This window comes from Phascolarctos cinereus, unplaced genomic scaffold (genome assembly GCF_003287225.1).
Source record: "Phascolarctos cinereus isolate Bilbo 61053 unplaced genomic scaffold, phaCin_HiC Scaffold_9;HRSCAF=440, whole genome shotgun sequence".
Taxonomy (NCBI): domain Eukaryota; kingdom Metazoa; phylum Chordata; class Mammalia; order Diprotodontia; family Phascolarctidae; genus Phascolarctos; species Phascolarctos cinereus.
Window position 1 is genome coordinate 244,734,079 of NW_027556402.1, and position 23,770 is coordinate 244,757,848.

Consider the following 23,770-nt stretch of genomic DNA (forward strand, 5'->3'; position numbering starts at 1 on the left):
CCCCATGGGCTGAATCCCACGAGGAGACCGCCGCTGCTCCCCTGACCCCTGACCTCCCAGCACGTGTGTGGAGGCCTGAGCCTGGAGCTCAAGCTGTAGAACCTCAGCAGGGCGTCATCTGCACAGGTGTGCGTGTTCCAGGTGGGGCGAGAGAAGGCCGAGCACCGACCCCACGTGGCAGGTGCAACCCAGCACAGGGAAGGAGCTGTTCCACGGCCCAAAGACCGCATCTTAAACCCGACGTAAGCCTGGGTGAGGGGAGCAGGGCAGCACAAAGGCTGGAGGCCTGCAGCCTTGGGCAGCAGCTGTGTGCCGCTGCTGCTGGCAGGAAGCCCCAGGAATCCCGCAATTGCACCAACAGCTGGGCACGGTCTCGTCCCAGATAAAGAGCAAGTGAGCCAAGGGCCGCCATTCCCAGCTCTGAGGCTGCTGTGCCAACTTCACAAGTGACTCCCCCTCTTCTTTCTACGGGCCAGGGTGAAACCAACACACCAGACCCATTGGGGGCAGACAACCCCAACCATCTTTATTGTTACTACTTTTACTGGCAAGTCAGACAAATGAGCCAATCCCAGGCTTGGGGCCGAGGGGCTGCGCAGCCCTGTCAAGCATAGTATTGCAAATTGGCTTTCTTCTTGGCCTGCACTTCCAGAATGCCCTCCATGTAGTCTTCATGGGTGAGTTCAGTGGCCCCCCGTCGAAGCGCAATCATTCCCTATGGCCAAGAGATGGCGTCAGAGCCCAGGCCCCTCGGGCTGCTCTCGGTGCCTGCCCCGGCCTAGCAGGACAGCCAGGCCCCCTCCCACAGCTTAGGGCCCAGCACACTCACCGCTTCCACGCACACAGCCTTGCACTGGGCCCCATTGAAGTCGTCAGTGCAGCGAGCCAGCTCCTCGTAGTTCACGTCGGGGCTGCGGAAGGAGGAAAGCAGGTGATCAGCCACTCAGCCCAGGGAGCTTCCAGCATCAATAAGGCAGTGACGCCAGACCCCAGAATCAGGCCGCCCCAGAACGTGCCAGTAGTGCGTCCCCTTCCGCAGGCTCTCTAGACAAGGGAGGTCCCCGGAGCACCAGCCAGCCTAGCATGAAGGTGCCCCAGGGCTCTGCCGGCCTCCAGCTCCGCCCTTCCAGCACAGCCAGGGCTGGGGGGCGCACTGGGCAGCTGGAGCCAGGGCCTGCACAGGACACATGAGGAAGGGGGAGGGGGGCGGCGCTTCAGGAAGCTCACTCTACAGCAACGAGGAAGCACTAGGTAGGCAGAAGGACCCCTGCAGACGACCTCCATCAGCTCCCCAGAACTCTCTCAATCACCCCTCACCTCACATTCATCTTTCGGGAATGGATCTGCATGATCCTGGCTCTGGCTTCCTCATTGGGCATCGGGAACTCGATCTTGCGGTCCAGACGACCAGAGCGCAACAAGGCAGGGTCCAGGATGTCCACCCTGTTTGTAGCAGCAATCACCTGGGGGAGAGTAGACTCAAATACATCATGGAGCCCAGCCAGGCCACGGGCCCTTCTTGAAACTCGGGCCTCCTCTTGGCCGTTCCTCCCCTGCAGGAAGTGTTGAAGTCCAAGACACAGCAGACGGGGTTGGACCACCTGTGGCCCGCCCCCCCCCAACAGCCGCCCTTCACGGGTAAGCCACAGGAAAGTGTGGGGGCATACTTAACCCCAAGAGCCCTGGCTTCTTCAAGTCTGCCTGTTACCTTGACCTGGGTGTTAGGCTGAAATCCATCCAGCTGGTTCAGGAGTTCCAGCATTGTCCTCTGAACTTCTCGATCCCCTGCCTTCTCACTGTCAAAGCTGGGGATGGGGAGAAACCACAGACAGAGCTGGCAAAGTGCTCCTGACCTACAGAATACATTCTCGGCCAGTGAGAATCACTGTGAAAGGCTCAGCATGGTGCCTGGCACCCAGCAGGCACTGCATAAATGTCAGCTATTCTGGTACTCTTCCCCTGCCCACAAGCAGCCCGTCCGTCTCCTCAGTCATCCCCAATCCTCTCTCTGCCAGAGCAGAAGGCAGCCGCAATCCTGTGGCAGGCTCCTCTGGGCGGGCTGGGTACCCCACATCACCTGTCCAGGCCCCTCTCCATGGAAACCTCTGCTGCTCTTCCCCCAAGCCAATGCAAGTCAAGAGCAGGGCTGAGGCCTTACCGCTTGGTCCCAATGGCATCCAGTTCGTCAATGAAGATAATAGAGGGAGCTTTCTCTTTGGCCAATGCAAAGGCATCCCGGACAAGCTTTGCTCCATCCCCAATGAACATCTGGACGAGCTGGGGTCCAGCCAATTTCAGAAAGGTGGCCTACATGGAGTAGAGGCAGAATCAAGGAAAAAATGATTCTGCCCTCCCAGCGCCGTGCATGACTTGCCCCAGTTCCCAGCCCCTGACAACTCCCTTAAAGGGAACGTACAGGTTGCGGGTCTGGCCAAGACACTCACCTTGGTCTGGGCGGCACATGCGCGGGCTAGCAGGGTTTTTCCAGTACCTGGGGGTCCATACATCAATACTCCCTTTGGAGGCTGGATCCCCAAATTCTCAAATTTCTCTTTATGGTTCATTGGCAATACAATAGCCTCCACCAGCTGCTCAAAGAAAGGACAAAGTAAATAAGAGGGCCCCTGGGCTCCTCTCATTTACAGTTCAGTCTTTAACTATTATACATTCAACCAAGGCCTGCATTTCTCTTAGATGGCTTCAGAGAATCACCAGCCATGGCCCTTCTGGAATAAGGGAGCTGAGTTCTAATCCTAGCTGTTTAGGAACCTTGGGCAACTCCACCAACTTCTCTGGGTTGCAATTTCCTTGTCTGTAAAATGGGGGAATAGCTCCAGGGGCTGACCCCTAGGAGGAAGTCCTGCTTCAACGGGACACTGATTATAAAGCGCTCTCTCTTGTGCAGCGGGCGGCCACCCCTGGAATCCCAGTCACGCTCACCTCCTGGATCTGCTTGTCCAGTCCTCCAATGTCACTGTACTGCTCTGTGGGCCTCTCATCCACCTCCATGGCCTTCACTCGGGAATCATACTCAGTGGGCAAAGTCTCCAGGATCAGGTAGGAGTCTTTATTTACTCCCTGAGGACAAAGTACTGTATACTCAGTGCTTCCCAGTGCCAAGAACAATGGGCTAGGTGACAACTACAGCAAAAGCCACTCGAGGCCCAAGCAGAGGGCTGGCTCTCCCGAAGGCCCCGAGGCACGCTCTAAAAACGTCTGAGACGGCGGTTGCCAGGTAAGCCGGAAATGGCCAGGGCTGGGTTCCATGCGACCCGAGGGGCCATGCTACAAAAACCAGACAGGAATGAGCTCTTCCTAGGACTCAAAAGTCACTCACCACCAGGTCTCCAGGTTTCAACTTCTCTGCATCCACCAAACCGATCACTGGCAGGAAATAGGTCTACGGATGAGGAAGAGGGGGGAAAAGAGTTTTTCAGCAGCCTGATCCAACAGTTCCCAACCAGTGCTCCTGCTCAGGCCAGCTATGGAGGCCTTGGCTCTCACCTGTCGGGTAGAGGTTTTGATCACAGCACATTTGCCCTTTCTCTGGGAGTCAAGGTCAATGTTTGCACCATCTTCTTCTTGGTCATTGGGGTCAACATCTAGCAGCTGGGAAGAGGAGACTTGGTCAGAGCTCTCATAGCAGAAGCCAGCCCAGTACTTCTTGGGCCCTAAGATCATTCCTAGCTACTACAGAGCAGGAAAGCCCCACTTCTTTATTATGTAAAGTATTCATGTCACAATCATCTGGATGTTAATGAGCAGAGGAGCAGTAGAGAGAGGCTGTGTCTAACTCTAGTAATCCCTTGCAAGGAGGGCCCTGAGATCTCAAAATACTTAAAGACATAAACTTCTAACGGATTCCACCTTCCCTCTGAAGAGGGTGAGCAAGAGAAGCTTCTTCCTAATGTGAACCTGTTGGCCCCTGGCCCCTGACCCCCTGGCCCCACCCCGCCCCCACCGGTCAGCTGGTTCCTCCCTCCCCTGCACACACACACCTCGATGACGTTGGAGACAAGGTAGGGCAGGGTCTTGTTCACTTTAATCTTCTCACTGTTCTCTTTGATCTTGTCTTTCATAGCCTGCAGCTCGTGGGTCACACGTAACACTTCACTTTTCATGATCTAGGACAAAGGCACCCGCAGTCCGGCTCAGCGACAGGCCTCCTCGGCCTAGGCTGGGGGGCTCAGCCACCCACCCAAACCCACTAGTCTTACACTTCTGCAGGAGGCAGACCAAACCTGCTCCTCTCCTCCAGCTAGAAGCACAGGTACCTCATGGAGGCTGTTTAAGCCTATGTCTGTGCTGCGCAAAGCCCAGCACAACCCACACACGTCCAATGTGGAAGGACAAAAAAATGCCTCTGAGAACATGGGGAGGAGAGAGAGGAAGAAGGGGAGAAAAAAACCATCACAGGGCCTTTGATACTCCACTCATGTGTGCTGAGGAAGCCCTGGGAAAGACCAACAAACCTCTGGTGGTGAAAAAATCTAAACGCCTTAGCCTAGGACTTAAGGTTTTCCACGAGTCTCCTTTTATACTCCGTTTCCTACACTAGGGTCCAGCCAAACTGGACCGTTTGCTGTTCCCAAACACAAGAAGTAACTTTCTGCCCACATTCACTCACAAAGGTGCTCACTTCTACAGCCCATGAAAATCTCTCATTTCACGTTAAGGCGAGCTCAGGAGCAGCCGCTCCCCCCCCTCCCATGTCCCTCCCTCAAAGGGAGCTCTTCCTCCCCCAATTTCCCAGACTGCCTGGCCCGCATCTCTCCACAGCTCCAGCACACTCTCCAGCACACTCTCCCTCATATGGCCCTCGTACATAGTTATCAGACTGCTTGTACCGGACTAGAAACTATTTGAGGGGAGGAACCTTTCACTTTTCATACAAGGCTGCCTTGTACATAGTAGGTGCTCAATACTGTTAGTTCAACTGAATCTATGCCGGGGCAGGGAAAGGATTCTCCAAAGATCAAGCAGCTGGTGGCACACTGGCTAGAATGCTGGCCTTGGGAGTCAGGAAGACCCGAGTTCAAATCCAGCCTCAGACACTTACTAGCTGTGTGACCCTGGGCCAGTCACTTGTTTGCCTCAGTTCCCTCAACTGTAAAATGGGGACAGCAACAGTACCTACCTCCCAGGGTTGTCATGAGGATAAAACAAGATATTTGTAAAGTGCTTTGCAAACTTTAAAGTGCTACTGTAGCTATTATTAGCATAATAGTATTCTAAGCACCTCTCTGGATAGAAATCAAAAGGCTACCCCTTACCTTGATCTCACTGTCTAACAGACGGGTCCGCTGAATAATCTCCTCTGTGGACATTTTGAGCACTTCCTCTCCAATTCCATCTTGCTGTAAAGAAGCCACAAGACCTTGAGATTTAGAGCCAGAAAGAACCTTGGGGATCACTTAGTCCAATATTTTACAGATGAGAAAAATGATTCCCAGAGATAGACAGGCACGGAATGGCAGATCCCAGACCTCTTGGATATTACAAAGACTCCATTCTTTTTATTTCTTTTTATTTGCAGTTTCAAATTCTCTCTCTCCCTCCAGCCTCTCCCCCATCCATTGAGGAGGCAGGAAAATACAACACCGACTACACAAACGAAGTCATGCAAATACGTTTCCACGTTAGACATATTCTGAAATTGGGGGGAAGAAAGAGCAAAAAATAAAGGAAAAAAATGCTTGAATCTGTACTCTGAGTCCATCGGTTCTCTATCTGCAAGCTGTGTATTGATCAGAATTACTAAGTCCTTTCCAGTTGATTATCTTTACAATACTGCCTTTCCAAGTACACTGTTCTCCTGGTTCTGATCACTTCCCTCTGCATTAGTTCACACATGTGTTTCTGACACCATCCTGCTCATCATTTCTATAGCACAATAGTATTGCAGCACAATCATACACCATGACTTGTTTAGCCATTCCCCAGTTGATGGGCACCCCCTCAGTTTCCAATTCTTTGCCACCACAAAAAGAGCTGCTATGAACATTTTTGTATGTGTGGGTCCTTTTTCTTTGATCTCTTTGAGGTAGAGGCCTAGTAGCAATATTAGTGGGTCAAAAGGTATGCACAGTTTTATAGACCTTTGGGCACAGTTCCAAATTGTTGTCTAGAACGGCTGCACTTGTTCACAGCTCCATCAATAGGGCATCTGTGTTCCTGCTTTTCCACATCCCCTCCGATGACAATCTGACAGGTGTGAGGTGGTACCTCAGAATCATTTTAATTTGCATTTCTCTAATTATTAGTGATTTAGAGCTTTTTTCACATGACTGTTGATAGCTTTGATTTCCACCTCTGTTCTTATCCTTGGCCATTTATCAGTTGAGGAATGGCTCCTATTTTGATGAATTTAACTTGGTTCTCTATGTATCAGAAATGAAATCTTTATCAGAGAAACTTGTTTTATTTTCCCTCATTTTCCTATTCATTTCCTTTTAATTTTGGTTCCACTGGATTTGTTTATGGAAAACCTTTTTAATTTTATGTAATCACAATCATCCATTTTCCCTCCTGTGACCTCTCTGCGTCTTGTTTGGTCATAAATGCTTCCTCTACCCATAAACCTGAAAAGTACTGTCTTCCATGTTCCACTACTCTGCACATGACGTCACCCTTTATATTTCAATCTTGTATCCATTTTAAGTTTATCTTGGTATCTCGTGTGAGATGTAGGTCCTTTTCTACTTTCTGCTACACTGCTTTCCAGTTTTTCCAGCAGTTCTGTCAAATCATGAGTTCTTGTACCAATAGCTGGGATCTTCGGGTTTTTCAAACACGAGGCTACTGTGCTCATTTGCTTCTGCATATGCGTCCCTAATCTATCCCACTGATCCACCGCTCATGTCTGATCCAGTAACAGACTGTTTCGATGATGACCACTTCGTAACGGTTTTAGATCTGGTTACCACTAGATCTCCTTCCTCCCCTTTTTTCATTGATTTCCTGGATAGTCTTGTCCTTTTGTTCTTCCAGATGACTGAAGTAATTCCTTGGTAGTTTGATTGGTATGGCAGAGAAAAAGTAAATTACCCAGGAAAAATTAATATTTCTCCTATTATGTGGGAAGAGTGCTTTGTAACTGTGTTCATATAGTTGCTGTGTGTGTCTTGGCAAGTAGACTCCCAAGTATTTTACACTGTCTGCAGTTATCTTAAATGAAATTTATCTATCTCTTCTTTCAGGGTTTTGTTGGTAATATATAGAAATGCTGATGATTTGTATGGGCTTATTTTATATCCTACAACTTTGCTAATGTTGTTCATTGTTTCAACCAGTTTTTTACTTGACTTTCTAGTGTTCTCTATAACATCCCAGAGACTCCATTCTTTGTGAAATCAACCTTCACTACCTTCCACATTTCTAATAGATTTATTTTTATAACCTAAGTTCACAGAATATCAGAGCTAAGAGAGCACTTGGTAAGCAGAATGTGAGAACTGGAAGGGATACTGGAGACCATTTAGTCCACAAGTTCTTAACCTGGGGTCCACAAACGTAAGAAAAAGTATTCTGATGACTCATTACCATAATTTTAAAAAATATATAATTGTACACATTTGCATCATGCATTTATGCCAAAGAGGTTCACAGGCTTCACTAACCTGCCAAAGGGGATCTAGGACAAAAGCGAAGAACTCCCGCTCTAAGAGTGTCTGACAAGTACAGTATTACGCAGTAAGCCTGGCGTTCTCCTTGCAGTCGATTCTGGGCTTTCCAGTTACACAGGATCTCTTTCCTATAGACAATGTTTCACCCTCTAAATGTCTGGGCTTAACAAGTCAATTCCCACAGTTGCCTTGCTAGAAGGGAACAGAATCTCTCACCTGACTATGGAGACTTATAGAATAGGAGGGCTGGAAGGAATCTTGGAGGTAACAGTTCATTCTCCACATTTTATGGATAGGAAAAGTGAGGTCCAGAGAAAGCAAAAGACTTACCCAAGGACCCTCATACTAGCTGTAAGAGCCAGGACTCAGGCCTGGTCCACTGGCTCCAAATCCATATTGCCCTCAAGCATTACCTCCCCGTTTTCAAATTCCCTTTACCTACTGGGCAGCTATGTGGCACAGTGGATGGAGTCCTGGGCCTGGAGTCAGGAAGACTCATCTTTGTGAGTTCAAATCTGGCATCACACACTTAGTACCCGTGTGAGCCTGGGCAAGGCACTTCACCCTGTTTGCCTCTGTTTCTTTATTTGTAAAATAAGCTGAGAAGAAGATGGCAAACCACTCCAGTATCTTTGCCAAGAAAACCCCAAAAGAGATCACTAAGGTCAGACACGGCTGAACAACCACATGCTGGTTCTTGCCCTGTCTTCAAATGCCTAAGTCTTTCCCCATCCTTAAAACAACCTTCACTAGACCCCACCATCCGTTCAAGGGGACAGTGCCCTGTATCTCTCCTCCCTTTCCCCACCCACCTGGAGCTGCTTTCTCTGAAGTTATCAAGCCCCTCATAATCTCTACATCTGACGGTCTTCGTCAATGCTCATCCTTCTGGACCCCTACTCCGCCTCTGACACTACTGGTCATTCCCCTTCCTGGCTATCCATGACACCACTGGATCCTCATCCTTCTCACGCCCCTCTGGTGGATTCATATAATGAGCGCTCCCTTTGGGTCTTCCCCGAAGTTCCATCCTCTTCTCTCTACACTCTCTCGTTAACCTCATCGATTTCCAAGAGCTTAATTCTCTTGACGCAGATACTCCCAGATCCAGCAAATCATATGATATTAGTACAGCACTTAGCCCAGTGCCTTGCGCATAGGAGGCACTCAATAAAGGCTTATTCTCTCCCTCCCTCCTTCACTTTACCCAGCCCTAATCTCTCTTAGGGTCCAGTCTTGCTTTGCCAAAATGCTCATTTTTTGTGGTTTTCTAGTACTGTCCGACTCTTTGTGGCTAAACACAGGATTGCTTGGCAAAGACACTGGAATGGTTTGCCATTTCCTTCTCCAGTGTATGAAGGCAAACAGGGGTTAAGTGACTTGCCCAGGGTCACACAGACAGATTTGAACTCAGGTGTTTCTCCCTCCAGGCCCAATGAGCTAGCCACCGCAGCTGACTCCAGATGGTGTTCCAGCCAAGTGTCTCCTGTGCATCCTCCACATTTAAACACACACAAGACCCTGTCACTCCCCTCCTCAAGCACCTCCAGTGGCTCCCTGCCTGACGTGTCCAGAATAAAACGTCAGCTCCTCCATTTAGCTTCTAAAGCCCACCTCCGCACCCAGCTGCAGCCCGTCTCTCCAGCTCTGCCTCCCACACTCTACGATGCAGCCAAGCCGCCTTTCTTCCTTCCCTATGACAGCCCATCTCCACGCTCGGTGCCTCTGCACCGGCCGTGCCCCTGCACCGGCCGTGCCCTCCCCCCCCCGCCTGGAGTGCACGCCGCCCTTGCCTCCCTCACCTCCCTCTGTCTCTTCTAGACAACCCTCGGCTGGGGGCCTCCCCACCCCCACCCCGCCCATCCCGGGCCGCCCCTTACGGACCCTCTACGGCGCTTCGGCGCACACTTGCGGTGGCCCCAAGGGAAGGGAAGCCGCTCGAGGCCGGGGCGCCTTCCCCCTCGGCCTCGCTCTGGCCCCCGGCCCCGCAAACAGCAGGCGCTTACTCGATGCCCGCTCCCCGCCGGCCTCGCTCTCCCCACGCTCGGCGCCCGCCGCCGGCACGGCGCCCCCGGCCTCCGCCCAGCCCCGCCTCCCCCCCGGCCCCCGTCGCCGTCCGCGGGCCCGGCCTCGCCCCACGCCGTCCCTCTCCGGCCCGCTCCGGCCGGTCTCGCCGGCGCTCACCTCGGCCTCGTCCCACACGGACGCCATCTTCTCCTGCCGAGTCACTGGGCCCGCACTTCCGGCCGCACATTCGCCACTCGGCCGCGGGATTCCGTGGGGCGGGGATAAATGCCCAGAGCCGAGCCCCTCCCAGCGCCGCCCAGCCCGGCCTCCTGCCCCGCGGCCCGGGCGGCATCGGCGGCCCGCTTTAATAAGCCGACGCTCCGGGCAGACGGCTCCGGCGAATCTGCGGAGCACTTTGGGGAAGGGTTGGGGGCGGTGAAAAGGAAGCCGCGGGGAGCGGGCCGCTGGTCACGTGGCACTGCTCCCGCCTTCGCCCTGCTCGTGCTTCCGGGAAGGGGCGGGATCCCGACCGTCATTGGCTCCGACGGCGGCCCGTCAGGGTTGAAACCGGCTACGCTGCCTCGCGGCCTGTAGGGATTCGTAGTTCTCGGGAAGCACAAGGGGGCAGGCCCTCAAGGAGGCGGGCTGGAGGAGGTGGAGCCTGACAAAGGCCACGACCCCGTGCTGTCCCGCCTTGGCTTGACGGGCACCTACCTCAGGTGTGCAAGCGCGGGCCTCCAGAACCGAGGGCCATCGTTCCCATTTCACAGATGTGGAGCCTGAGGCGCAGAGAAGCCTGGGATGGAACCTAGGGCCCTCCTGAGTCCGAAGCCTACATAAGGAGCCGGAGAAGATTCAGGAGCTGCCGGGACTGAGGGATGGCACGGTGTTCTAAGCACGGCAGGGTGCACCAGTCACCCAGTAAACGTTGTTTAAGTGCCTAATGTATACCAGGCACTGTGCCAAGCGCTGCACACACAGGGGGAGGCAAGACCAGCTTCTGCCCTAGAGAAGCCCCCAGTCGGTTGGAGGCGGCATCAAGCAAACACACAGTATGCACAAAGCAAGCTATATTCAGGACAAAGCAGCAACAAACATTAAGCACCTACTGTATGCCACGTAAGCTTGAGGATACAGAAAGAGGCAAAAGCCAGTCCCTGCCCCCAAGGAGCTTCCATTCAAACAGACAACATGCAAACAACTAGACAGAAGCAAGCTCCTTGCAGGATAAATAGGAAAGCATTAAGAGAGCAGAGGCATTAGAATGAAGGAGGTTTGGGAAAGGCTTCCTGTAAAAGATGGGATTTTCCTTGGGATTAAGGGAAGCCATTAGGTGAAGAGGATCAGGGAGAGCCAGAGAAAATGCTCAGAGCCGAGAAGTGAAGCAGCAGCAGCAGCCAGGAGGCCGAGGGAAGGTGCAAGAAGACTGGATAGGGAGGAGGGGGCTGGGCTGTGAGGGGCTTCGAATGCCAAACTGAGCATTTTGTGTTTGATCCTAGAGGAGTCAGGGAGCCCACTGGAGTTTATTGAGGAAGGAGGTGACATGATCTGACCTGCGTTGGAGGAAAATCCCTTTGACAGCTAAACGGAGGATGGATTGGAGTAGGGAGAGACCCGAGGCAGGCAGAGCCACCGGCAGATTGTGGTAGTCCAAGCTCGAGGGCGTAAGCCTCAGTGCAGCGGGTGGCGGTGTCACATGAGAGGTGCTGCAGAGGCGAGACTCATGGGCCTTGGTACCAGCTGAGATGGGGGTGGGAGGGTGAGGTGCCGAGCTCCGGGCCTGGCTTTCCACAGGCCCCGCAAAGGGCTCTCTCACCCTCTCCCATCATTGAACAGACAATGAGCTGCTGCTTTTTTCTTGAGGCCTCTTCCCTTATCATTCCCTGACATTGGGAAGAGTTGGGCAGGGCCTCACAAGGAGAATGCAAACAGGTTTCTATCTAGGGCTGGTCTTTTTTATACAATTTTGAGTTCCAAGTTTTCTCTCTCTCACTCCCTCCCCTCCGTGTCTCCCTAAGACAGGAAGCACTTTGTTTTTGGTTTTTGGGGTTTTTTTTAAAGGCAACTGGGGTTAAGTGACTTGCCCAGGGTCACACGGCTAGTAAGTGTCAAGTGTTTGGTCTGAGGTCACATTTGAACTCAGGTCCTCCTGACTTCAGGGCCGGTGCTCTATCCATTGCGCCACCTAGCTGCCCCCCGACAGGAAGCACTTTGAAAGAAGTTATATATGTGCAATCATGCAAAACCTACTTCCACATCAGTCATCTTTTAAAAGAAGAAACAGTTTGCAAAAAAAATTAGTTTGCAAAAGGAAAATACCACAAAAAAAAGGTGAAAATAGCATGCTTTGATCTACATTCAGAATCCATAGTTCTTTCTCTGGATGTGGATGACATTTTTCATTTGGGAATTGTCTTGGATCATTGCTGAGAGTAGTGAAATCATTCACAGCTGATTATTGTACAGTGTTCTGGTCCCGCTCACTTCACTCAGCAACAGTTCATGTAAGTCTTTCCAGGTTTTTCTGAAGTCTGCCTGCTCATCATTTTTTAAAATTAATTTATTTTGATTTATCCACAATCACCTCCATAAGCTTTTGAGTTTTAAATTTTTCTCTCCCTCCCTCCCCACCTCCCTTTCCAAGAAGACACGCAATCTGATGTAGGCTCGACATATACATTGCTATTAAACATATTTTCACATCAGTCATGTTGTAAAGAAGAATTAGAACTAATAGGAGGAACCACAAGAAAGAGGAAACAAAACAAAGCAGAAGAAAAAAAGAGCAAATAGTATCCTTTGATTTGCATTCAAACTCCACAGTTTTCTCTGGATGTGGATGGCATTTTCCATCATGAGCCTTTTGGAGATGTCTTAGATCCTCGCATTGCTGAGAAGGGCCAAGTCTGTCAAAGTTAGTCATCGCATGGTGTGGCTGTTACTGTGTACAACATTCTCCTGGTTCTGGCCACTTCACTCAGCATCAGTCCATACAAGTCTTGCCAGGTTTTTCTGAAGTCCTCCTGATGAGGATGGGATCTAGACCCCCAAAAGGAAAAACCCCGGACTTTCCCACATGGCCAAATCTCAGGAGTTCACCAGAGGCTGTAATCAACTGGCCTTTCATGGTGGCTACACCCAATCTCCCAATTCCGTTACCTTTAACCTAGCCTAGCCCTCCATTGTCTTACCTGCCTGAGGTCCCAGGCCACTTCCCACCCTTAATCCTATCTAGGCTCCATTCTCCCTTGGCCACAGTGGTCCAGGTCCCTGGAATTCTATTATCTCATGGACTACTTGGCCACTCCTAGATCCCTCCCATAGTCTTTCTGTATATAAGATCCATCTTGTCTCCATTAAGGTACTTAGATTCTTAAAATCTAGCCACAAACTCAGATTCTTAGAATCTAGCCAATACCTCACATACTCTCAGATTCCTGAGTCTGGCTAATATGGCAGATCTTTAATAAACCTTGTCTTTGGTTGAAAGAAAGCTTGGGTTGAATTCTTGCAGATAGGACCCACGTGTCGTGATCTCGGCGTCCCAGCACCCCTAAACCTCTAGACCTCATCACTCCCACTCATCATTTCTTCTTCTTTTTCTTTTTGGCTAGGTAACGGGGTTAAGTGACTTGCCTAGGGTCTGAGGCTGAATTTGAACTCAGGTCCTCCTGACCCCAAAGCAGGTGCTCTATCCACTGCGCCACCTAGCTGCCACTCATCATTTCTTATAGCACAGTTGTATTCCATTACATTCATATACCACAACTTGCTCAGCCATTCCCCAACTGATGGGCATCCCCTCAATTTCCTATTCTTGGCCACCACAAAAAGAGCTGCTATGAATATTTTAGTACATGTGGGTCCTTTTCCCATTTTTATGATCTCTTTGGGATACAGACCTAGAAGTGGTATTGCTGGGTCAAAGGGTATGCACATTCTTATAGCCCTTTGGACACAGTTCTAGGGCTAGTTTTTAATCTCTAATAAAACTCAAAGGCCAGTTGTATGGTGGATGGAGTGCTGGACCTGGCATCAGGAAAACCTGAGTTCAAGTCCAGTCTCACTACCTACCTGTATGACCTCGGCAGCTTACTTAACCTGTCTACCTCAGTTTCCCTATTCCCATTTGTAAAATGGGGTTAATAATAGCAGCTACTTCTCAGGGTTGTTGAGAGGATAAAGTAATACATTTGTAAGATATTTTGCAAACCTTGAAGTGCTATATAAATGCTAGCTAGCTATTATAATAATCTTCCCCCCCTTGGACCTCACAGAGCATTCTTTTTGTAATTCTTTTTTTGGTAAACTTCACATGGAATACAGAGGTATTAGAATAGGTAAAACAGACATTAGAGGTAATAGTATAGAATACATAGAATGCTGGGCTTAGAGTCAGGAAGACCTGGTTTTTAGAACCTGCCTCTGACAGCACCTGTTGTGAGCCTAAGCAAGCTACTTAATTAACCTTTATGTGCCTCTCAGGTAACTTCTTGGGATTTATCTGGGTTGTAGACCGACTGCCTTAGAAGGAGTTTCCACACTAGAAGTGCCTGGCACATAGTAGGTACTTAATGCATGCTTACTACTTTCCTACACTGAGATCTTTCTTATGTAATATTTAACATTCTAATTAGTATGTCATCTCTCTACTATAGTGTATACTTCTCAAAGTCAGGGACAAGTTTTATCCACACTGTACTTTTGTCGACATCTAGCAAATTGCTTTGCACACGACAGACGCTTAATGTTTGTTGAATGAATACTTTGGAACAGCATTCACAAACCCAACCTCATCAATACATAACTTTCCTCATAACCCACCCATGTGTGTCTTGGTCACAGGATGTTAGATTTAGTCAGACCTGGGTAGAAATGACTGACTTGAATTTTTTTATATGTTAGATTTACTCTGAGCTGGATAGAAATGATTTATTTTTTATTTTTCTATAAAGATCAGAATACAAACAAGTGGAGGCCAGCATCAGGGGCTGGCTGGAATCCTTTGGGAAGCAGCGAGGCTGGGGGGAAGGTGGCCCAAGCCTAGGCAGGCCTGACAAAGAAAAGAATCCCAAATAGTTGTATCCCCTTGTGAGGGAAGTCAGGCACCCAATCCCAGAGTTGAGGATAATAGCCGGGGGAAGGGGCAGAATAACCCCAGTTACTGCCACCACCACAGACAGGAATCTGGCCTCCAGAATGCTAACTTTCCCTAGAGATGGGACTGAGTTCAAGGGACTTGAAGGGTGAAATTGGGCAGAAGTGGGGTGATACAGGGGAAAGGGGACAAAGGCAGGGTTAAATCAAGGTCAGAAACATGGCAGCCAGGAATGCTGGAGGACAGTATAAGGGGCAGGGGTGTGTATGGGGTGGGGTAATCTGGACAATGAAGCTGGACTTCTCTGGGCCACTTCTAAAACAAAGCTAACTTGGAATTCAAGGGGAAAAAACCTGATGGCAACGCGGCTTTGGCAGAGTTCAGATAAGGAAGGCTCTAGCAGGCTAATGATGGTGAGGTCCCACTGGGCAAGGAAATCCTTGGCCGGTCCAGGACTCCAGCATACCCAGGCAGACGAGCGAGCCCTGGGCAGTGACGGGGGAGGAAGAAGGAAGGAGGAAGGGCCCCGTCTGGGTCCACAGTCTGCTTTGGAGCAGTTCTCTCCCACGCCACTTCCAGGCCTGGAGCAGGGCTTCGGTCCCTCGGTCACACAAAGCCCGGCTTCATGGAGGAGCGTCGGCAGTTGGGGCAGCTCCGGGTCCCATTGTTCTGCAGGCACCTTGAGGTGGCAAAGTGGACTTCTTATGGCCCGGCTGCTCCCCTGCCCCCAGTCACACAATGTCACCCCTGAACTTCTTCATGACCTGCCCCTTCTGCTGCCCCTCCCCAGGGGCCCTTCTTGTCCAACATAAACCTTAATCCTCCCCTAGAGGACGCTATGGTCTGGTCGGCTTGGTGCTCTGGGGTCACATGGTAAGGCCTTCCCTGATCCTTCAGCTAGAATCAGTTCCCCCTCTGAAACGCCGTCCTGGCCACCGCCCAGAGCCCTCACACAGCCGCCCCTTTAAAAATGCTATCTTGTCTACAATGATCTGCATACGTCTAGGTTGCTGGAAGGCCAGGACCGTTTCTGTATACTATTGTAATCCCCCACAGCACCCTACACAGAACAGGTGTTCAGGAAGAGCAGTGGGTGAAGGGCAGGCTGAAGGGGTCAAGGTGGGAGCTAGGGCCCTAGGGACGTGGGGGTCTACAAAGGGCAGCCTCCTGGGAGTGCAGAAACACAAGAAGCAGGCCAGCGCAAAGGCGAGAGGCGTCTGCATGCAGGCACTCCCCACTCCAGCACCAGGCACCAGAAAAGGCACTCCCCAAGGATGCCTCCGCAGGGATATGCCCCCGTCTGGTCTTGAGCGCTCCGTCAGGCACCGGCGGCACCAGGCTTCCTCTTGGTCCTGGCCACCAGGCGCACACGCTCCATCAGCGCCCCTTGGGTGACCTCCTCCGGCCTTTTACCTGAGGTGGAAGAAGTGGGAGCAAGGCAGGGCCTGCAGCCGGCTGTTCCTCTCCCCGATGGACTCCCCACAGAGCCCACAGTAGAGCTCGGTCTCCTCTACGCACTCGTGGAAGCGCACGACGTGAGCCCGCAGCTCCCGCTGCTGTCCCCTGCTGCGATAGATGCCTTCACTCAGGCAGTGGAGCTTGAGCTGACTTAGCTGGACACAGAGAGGAAGGAGGCAGAGGAAAGGCCACCAGAGTGATATGGGGACCCCTCTGGAGCTTCCCTCAGCCTCTGGGGTGATGGATTATAACCTCTGTCTTAGCAGTTACCTTTAGCGTTATCCAACGACGCTGCACAGGGGGCAACGCTAGGGGACCAGGGTCTCACCACATGGGGTCTGCTGCTCAATGGGTTGACAGAGGGGGAGACCCTCCATCCCCTCCCAAACTCCCCTCCTCCCTGACGCCCTGTGCTCCTCTCATCTTAAAGTGTTGAGGGTGCTAAGCCAGGCTGAGGTTACTGCTGGCGCTAATGTCCTGTGCTTCCCATTCTAACTCGGCTCTGGTGATTCTGAAAGCACTGGGAAGGGTTCTAGGTCAGAGGGAAGGAACCAGTCTTACCTTGTTCCCCAGTCCCTCGGCCAGATCCTGGGCCTTTTCAATGACATCTAAAGCCTGAGCAGAGGTTCAAAGAAAGAGATGTGAGCCTGGGCCAATGGTCAAAATTTCAAAGTGGGAAGGGATTTCTACGGCCACCTGCTCAAGAATCCGTCCTCACACCCACGCCACAGGCTGTCATCTGGCTCCTCCATTAGAAGGCTTTCAGCAACGGGGAGTCCAGTGATCCAGACACAGCCTCGACGTTCTGCCTCCGGATAGCTCCAACTGGGGACTCTAGTGCTGAGGGGGTGACTCCTTTGGGCCAGGGGGGCTGCAGTCACCAAACTCAGCTATTAGCTCTTCATCTTAGGTCTCGCTTCTACATGGGCCACTTTGGTTCTTTCTTTTCAAACCAAAAAGTAATTTTCTTAGGCAGAGAAAACGAAGTACTTACTGTGCAGCTCTCTTCTCACCAGCATCTTACTTCCCATAGCATTTCTCGGTTCTCATCTTCCCTGACCTTTCTGTAACATCCCCTTAACCATGACAATCTTCAGAGTCTGTTTTGGGCCCCTGTCTCTTCTTTCTCTAGGAGATCTCATAGATTCTCCCGAGGTCCGATATCACTTATCTACAGATGATTCTCCAATGTGTTTCAGTCCCCTTCCTTCTCTTTCTCTCTTACCTATCTATCAATAGGTCCAATCTCCCTGAACTCCAGCCCTGAGGTAGCTCCACAATTCCACTCCCATATCAAAGCCAACTCGTACAAAACTCAATGAAACCTACTCCTCCTTGTCCCTTCCACAGGATTGCACAGCCGAAAAGGACACTGCTCTGGCCGTTAGAGGACGTGAGTCTGGACGATGGCTCTGCCAACTGACCTCAATCTCTCTGAGTTTTTGTGCCCTCCTTTATCAAATAGGGGCAGGGGTGGGGGAGGGGATGCAAGAGGCAAATCGGCTGAGATGATTGCAGAAGACTGATTCCAGCTCAAGGTGTGTTATTTAAATTAAGCCTGCCCCTTCTCACTTTCCTATTTCTGTCGATGGCCACTGCCCTGCTCCTAAGCACTAGGCTTGAAACTTTGGCATCACCTTTGACTTTTCTTCTCCATCAGCCTTCACATCCAGTCATCCCTACCTTCCTAACATTCCCTCCTATCTCTTACCAAGACTGCTGCAATAATGTTCTCTCTGCTCTCTTGATGCAAACCCATCCTCCACACAGCTGCCATATTGATATTTTAACAGCATAGGTCTGACCAGGTCACCTCCTATCCAGTAAACTCCAGTAGCTCCTAGTACCTTCCGGATCAACAGAAACTCCTTTTTGGCACTCAAGGACCTTCACAATATAGCACCTTCCTATATTTTTAATGCATTCCCCTCCCTTTTTGCTGTTCCTTGCATATGACCCTGTCTCCCATGTGCACACCTTTGAATGGGCTGTCCCCTATGCCTAGAATGCCCAGCCTCCTCCCCTCTGCCTCTCAGCTCCACAGCTTCCTTCAAGATCCAGTTCAAATCTCACCTTGTACAGCAGGGAGGCCTTGTTCCCTCCCTTGACCTGCTAGAGCCTACTCCAATGAAGCTCCCTTGCACCTACATTCTCCACATCCATCATGTGTGTGCCCAGTTATTGGCATGTTTGTCTCTTCTATTAGAAAGGGAGCCCAATGAGGGCAGGGGTTTTTCGAGTTTCTCGTAGCCCCGGGACCTGCACATAATAAATGCTTGTCGACCGTCTCTTCCCTTCCCTGCACTCGCCACTAATGGTGACTTCCTCATCTTTCAGACCACCGCAATATTCTTTTAATTGGTCTCCCAGCCTCCGGCCCCAGCCCACTTACTTCAATTCATTCTTCATGCAGCTGCCAAAATCACCCTCCTAAGGCAAAGATCCGTGCTGCTGCTCTATTAAAAAACCATCAGCGGCTGACTCCTTATGGAATGAGATAGCTCTGAGGCTGGCATTTCAGGACTTGCACCATCTGGAGCTCACCTCGCCAGCCTCACTGAATGTTTCTTCCCTTCCTGCACTGCCTGGGATGGACTACTAGCTGTTCTGAGGGAGACGTGGCATCGCTGCCCACTTCTTTGTTCAAGTTCTCCTCGTTTCTGCTTTTCAAAATCTGTATTCAAGGGTCAGAGGTCAGTCAACCTCTTCCATGAAGTCCTTCCTGATTTTTCTAGGGGAAGTGTTCTTTCCTGCCTCAAAGTTTCCTAGTGCACTTTTGACCTCTTCTTTCTCCCATCACACGCTACCTCCCATTTCGTTTATTTGGGGGAACATTTTGTATGCCCTTTGTACCATATAAACTCCTTGTGGACAGAAATAGGGGATTTTTATTTTGCCTTTTTTCATTCTTAGAGTCTAGCAAAAACACCTTGCATATATGCCCCTAAAATGCTAGAAATATTGAAAGGAAGAGCCTGTGTGGACCTCCTTATTGGCTTTTTGGGTACAGTGAGGTTGAGCCACAGGACAGCCAATCCTACTCAGGCACTATTACGAGGAGGAGAAAGAAGGGTCTGGGGTGAGGGTATGAGAACAAGGGACAACCCTCACCTTCTCCGGCTCCTTCTTGGTCACCCAGCATTTGGCCAAGCCCAGCAGTACGTGCACCTGCCCCAGTCGGTTCCCGATTTCCGTCATGATGCTCATGGCAGAGTCATACCTAGGGAAGGCTGTCTGTGGGATGGGGGGGTAGGAGGGAGCAGGGAGACAGTCGGGGTCAGGTCCACTCCTCCCCCAGCAGCAAATCCCAGGACCCGTTTTCCTTCTCACTGACTGCAGCCAACTCCCCTGCCCTTCGAGGGCCCTTCTGGGCTCAGCCATCTTACCTCCAAGTCTCTGCGACTTCGGTGGATGTCAGCGAAACAGAGCAGACAGAGAGCCTGCAGAGGCCGGTCCCCGTGCTGGAGGGCAATCTTCATGGACTCCTGTGATGACGCAGAAGCCTTCAATCCCAAAGCCCGCCCTCATCCCCACCCAAAAAGGACGAGCAGGGGGGACGCCATGGAAGCCGAGCCTCCCTCCCCCGGTCCCAGCCTCACCTCACAGCATTCCATGGAGTCGCCCAGGTGCCCTAGCTTCCGATAGGCCACCGCCATGTGGTACTGGCTCATGGCGCGGTACTTAAGGCTCCATCCCTTGCCGTAGTCGTTCACCAGCTCGGCAGCTTTGCAGGGGAAGAACAGAGCTTTCTCGTAGTCCTGCAGCCGGAGGGGGCAGGCACAGGGAGTAAACAGGGGCGACCTGGCGTGGCCAAAGTCTCAGGGGCAGGGCAGGAGGAGGACCCTTCCAGTGGCCAGTCAGAGGCCCTCTGGGCCTAACACTGCCCTTTCCAGCCCAGATCAGGGCCATCTTTGGGAAGGTGTAGGGTCCGGGATCTATCAAATTCTTTGTGCCCCTCCCTACCACACTGTTTTTAGAGGGAGAACCAGATTACAATGAATATGAGGCAGCCTTGAAGGAGGGAGAGCTGTCTCAGAAGGGTAAGTGGATCCTAAGGCCTTGTTGCCAAGCAGTCACCCTCCGTCAGTGCCTCCTGGTCTTTGTTCAGCGCCAGCTTTGCCCCCTGCCCGGTAAAGAGCCTTCTCCCCGAGGTGGCCCCAGCTTCTGAGCCAGACGCACGCAGCCCTGAGGATGACCTGGCTCGCTTCGCCTGGGAAGTCCCCATTCCCTCTACATCTAAGGCAGCGCCCTCCCAGCCCACAGCCCACCCCAAATGCCCGCCCCCGTCTTGGCCTGGCCGGGATACCACGCACCTTGACCTGGGAGTAGAAGTTGCCCAGGCTGCAGCAGACCCGGCACTCCAGCATCTTGTCGTCGGTGTTGTGTGCATAGCGAAGGGCCTTCTCAAAGCTCTCCAGGGCCTTCTGGAAGAGGCTGAGGCCCAGAAAGGCATTGCCCATGCTCAGGCTGACCTGCCCGTTGAGCTGGTGGCCCACCCGGGTACCCTGCATGTTGAGGCAGGTCTTACAGTAGGAGATGGTCTTCTGGAATTCACACAGCTTTTCGTTGCTTCGGGCGAGGTTCAGGTAACTCTCCATCAGGCAGTCAGCATCTTCCAATTCGCGGGCCGTGTCGATCTGCACTACAGCGAACTGCCACCCAGACCCTGCCCTCAGCCGAGACCCGGGAGGCTCAACCTCTGAGCGGTCCGGGGCCCAGCGTCACTGAGGGGTGGAAGGAGGGGCGCCCCAGGGCAGGGCCAAAGCGAGTCTGGGTGAGGTGGGTAGGGAACTGGTCTGAAGCCAAGGACGGGGGAGATCAAGACACGTACGCCCCAATTCCGACTCACACCTCATGCGGGAGGGAGATTGCTATGGGCTTGCTATGGGCTCCCTGAAACGTTTCTACCTTCCTTGATTTAGGCAGGGAGGGACTTCTCCCATAGGCCAGCAGTCCTAGGCCTGTTTACCAACCTGACCCTATCCAATCGAGCCCTGAGGAACACAGCCCAAGAGCCCAAAGGCTGGCACTTCCGCTGCCTCTGAACACTGTGCGTTCAGCGTACTGCGGTGGTGAGGGTGGGGGGGTGCCAACTCTGCCTCGCCCCAGAGAAGCCCCTCCTTACCTTCAGCATGTCCTTGTAACGGCCCATTTCTGAGTGGGCAGTGACCAAGCAGCCCAGCACTCGGAACCTGCCTACGAGGTCCGTGCTCTTCTCCAGCATCCTCATCCACACCTGCAGGGCTTTCTCCGTCTGGTTTGACTGGTAGAGCTGAAGGCCCTTCTCAATCTGTTGTTTAGACTGGTCCTGCCCCATCTCCAGCTCCGCCCCGCCTCCAATCCCACCCCTAAGTGATCAGAAAGAGTAACGGTCCCTCAGTGAAGAGCAGAACCTGACTGCCCAAAGCTTAGCGCCATAGATAATCTCACCTCCCAAGTCCCCTAGGAACACATCTCCCGTAAGATGGAAGAGTCAGCTTCTCCCCAGCTGAAGGAACAAAGGACTAAGGCAGCAGAGGGAATCTGAGTGAGGAACAGAGCTCCTCCAGCCCTCCCACCCAGCCCGCAGCTGTCGCTGCCAGTCCAGGCCACATGGCCAGCCAAGAATGTCAGCTCCAAGGTCATACAAACTGCCAGTGAAGCTGCTTCCTCTGAGGCCTTGGTAAATGCTCAACGCCGACACTCGGCTGAGACCCTGCTGACCAGAGAGGCCTGACCCAGAATCCCTGACCCCTTCTGTGGAGGACTCCTTCCCTCCACTTCCCCTCACTCTGCTTCAGAGGCACAAGGGGTGGCTGGAAAGCTTCATCGAGTCACAAGAATGGGGAGAGGGACCAAGGATAGATGGGCTGAGTCAAGGAAGTCAAATTTAGCTAGGTAATGTAGGTCTCAGCTGTGCAGACAACCCAGGGGCACGGTGGAAAGTGCTAAACTTGGAAGTCACGAGGGCTGGGGCTGAATAATGCTTGCACCCCTAACCGGCTTGACAACTTTGGCACTCACTTCACCAGCACGGGTCTCAGTTTCCTCATCTGTCAAATAAGGAGTGGACTAGATGGTTGCTAAGGCTCCTTCTAGTTCCAATATCCCCTGATCCTAAAAATAGATTAAAGATTTTCTGAAGCTCAGCTGAGAAAAGGAAAAGGATCTATATGTACAAAAAATGCTTATAGAAGGTTTCTTGTAAAAGAAATGAGAACCAAGCCGGTGTCCATTCACGAGGGAACAGTTGAATAAAGCTCCCCGCCTGCCGCCTACTGGAATGAGCTCGTACAGAAAACTCACATTTTGTAGCAAAAGGCCCTGCAGAGATGTGAGCCACAGAGGAGGTTCCTAGGAGGGAGGATCTGCGGACACAGATCATGGGATCATGTTAGAGCTCAGAGGGCTTACAGAAGTTACTGAGCCTAACCCCACCCCCCCATTAGAAAAAGAGGGAGGAAGGGAAAGAGAGAGGGAAGGAGAGAGGGAGGAAGGAAGAGAAAGAGAAGAAGGTAGGAGGCAGAGGGGAGAGGGAGAAATGGAAATATGGAGGGCAGAGGCATCCAACTCTGTATTTTACATTTATTTACCACCTATTTAGTCTGTTCAGTGTTTGTTTTCTTATTTGAAAAATAAATTGGAAAAAATTCCAAGCACAAAGTGCTCTAAGATTTGTAAAGCATTTTCCACATGTTAACTTATTTGATCCTCATAACCCTGGAAGGTGCTATTACCCATTTAACAGATGAGGAAATTGAGGTTGAGAGGGGTTAAGCAACTTGCCCAGTGTCTGCAGTAAGATTCAAACTGGGATTTTCCTCACTTCAGGTCTTTCACTCAACACCTAGCTGCCTAATGTACAAAGTCATGGCTTCATCTGGGAACACAATGGTGCTCTCCCATTTAAAAGTTGTGCACAGAGGGTATCTAGTTAGCCTGCTGGGTGGTACCACTGCTCAGAAAGACACCCCCCCTCGCCTCCGGGACCTCACTGTAAGGGTTAAGTTTCTAGAGACAACAGTAGTTACTCCCATTACCACAGCACTGACCTATGACTAACCAGGGACCAGAAATTGTACAGGCTCTGGGTGGGCACTAAATATTTATTTATTTCTAAATAAGGATATTTATCCTTAGATAAGGTGAGACACTAGGGAGAAAGAGATGAAGCAAAATGGGCTCACTCATCGATTTCCAGCAACCTAGAATTAGGGCTTTACAGAGGCCTCCTTTTAAACAGAGGTTAGACAATTTATGAAATTCTTTCATCCAAGAGCACCATAGTAAAAGCTGGTAACAACCAGTCCCAAGAAGGGCTTAGATGATAAGATCCTTGACTTTGTACTGCCAGCACCAAGCAGTGCCTACCACATAGACGTTCAACAAACATTTGTTGAATGAACAAGAAATACACGTGTGTGCATACATAATTAGAAATTTATTACTCCACCATCTCATAAACCATTTCTCAGTCAAACTAGAGGCAGGCAGGTGGTACAGTAGATAGACCACTGGCCTGAAGTCAGGAGACCCAAGTTCAAATCCAGCCTCGGCAAGTGTCTTAACCTGTCTCAGCCATCTGTAAAATGGGAATAGTGAT

The 23,770-nt window shown here is 51.3% G+C and overlaps 2 protein-coding genes across 4 annotated transcripts; both read right to left on the reverse strand.

Annotated features, from left to right (window-relative positions):
- Positions 1–496: 496 nt before the first annotated feature.
- PSMC3 (proteasome 26S subunit, ATPase 3) lies at positions 497–10,062 on the reverse strand. 2 transcript variants are annotated; one of them, XM_021009810.1, is made up of 12 exons: positions 9,810–10,062; positions 5,274–5,357; positions 3,999–4,124; positions 3,505–3,609; positions 3,338–3,400; positions 2,941–3,078; positions 2,445–2,588; positions 2,159–2,307; positions 1,709–1,805; positions 1,318–1,463; positions 830–911; positions 497–715 (listed from the first exon to the last, which is right to left on the reverse strand). In XM_021009810.1, exons 1-12 carry the CDS (start codon positions 9,834–9,836, stop codon positions 605–607), a joined length of 1,272 nt encoding a protein of 423 aa, XP_020865469.1. In that variant the 5' UTR covers positions 9,837–10,062; the 3' UTR covers positions 497–604. The 2 variants fall into 2 exon arrangements, with proteins under 2 accessions (XP_020865469.1, XP_020865468.1); XM_021009809.2 differs by lacking the exon at positions 9,810–10,062 and adding an exon at positions 7,620–7,719.
- A 4,488-nt stretch (positions 10,063–14,550) lies between these two features.
- Positions 14,551–21,730, reverse strand: RAPSN (receptor associated protein of the synapse). Of its 2 annotated transcripts, none has more exons than XM_021009846.2 (8): positions 21,314–21,730; positions 20,502–20,840; positions 19,788–19,946; positions 19,575–19,673; positions 19,300–19,422; positions 16,750–16,803; positions 16,144–16,343; positions 14,551–15,409 (listed from the first exon to the last, which is right to left on the reverse strand). In XM_021009846.2, the coding sequence occupies exons 1-8, from the start codon at positions 21,503–21,505 to the stop codon at positions 15,337–15,339; spliced, it is 1,239 nt and encodes a 412-aa protein (XP_020865505.1). In that variant the 5' UTR covers positions 21,506–21,730; the 3' UTR covers positions 14,551–15,336. The 2 variants fall into 2 exon arrangements, with proteins under 2 accessions (XP_020865505.1, XP_078004248.1); XM_078148122.1 differs by lacking the exon at positions 14,551–15,409 and adding an exon at positions 15,416–15,897.
- Between the last annotated feature and the right edge of the window lie 2,040 nt (positions 21,731–23,770).

Excerpts from the sequence above, each read along its gene's own strand:
- PSMC3 (XM_021009810.1), bottom strand. The coding sequence starts at position 9,836 with ATGGCGTCCGTGTGGGACGAGGCCGAG. Across the intron at positions 5,358-9,809 it reads CCGTGTGGGACGAGGCCGAG|CAAGATGGAATTGGAGAGGA; the intron begins GTGAGCGCCGGC and ends GCTTCTTTACAG. Across the intron at positions 3,401-3,504 it reads TCAAAACCTCTACCCGACAG|ACCTATTTCCTGCCAGTGAT; the intron begins GTGAGAGCCAAG and ends CCTCATCCGTAG.
- RAPSN (XM_078148122.1), bottom strand. The coding sequence starts at position 21,505 with ATGGGGCAGGACCAGTCTAAACAACAGATTGAGAAGGGCCTTCAGCTC. Across the intron at positions 20,841-21,313 it reads GTTACAAGGACATGCTGAAG|TTCGCTGTAGTGCAGATCGA; the intron begins GTAAGGAGGGGC and ends TCTGGGTGGCAG. Across the intron at positions 19,947-20,501 it reads ACTTCTACTCCCAGGTCAAG|GACTACGAGAAAGCTCTGTT; the intron begins GTGCGTGGTATC and ends CTCCGGCTGCAG.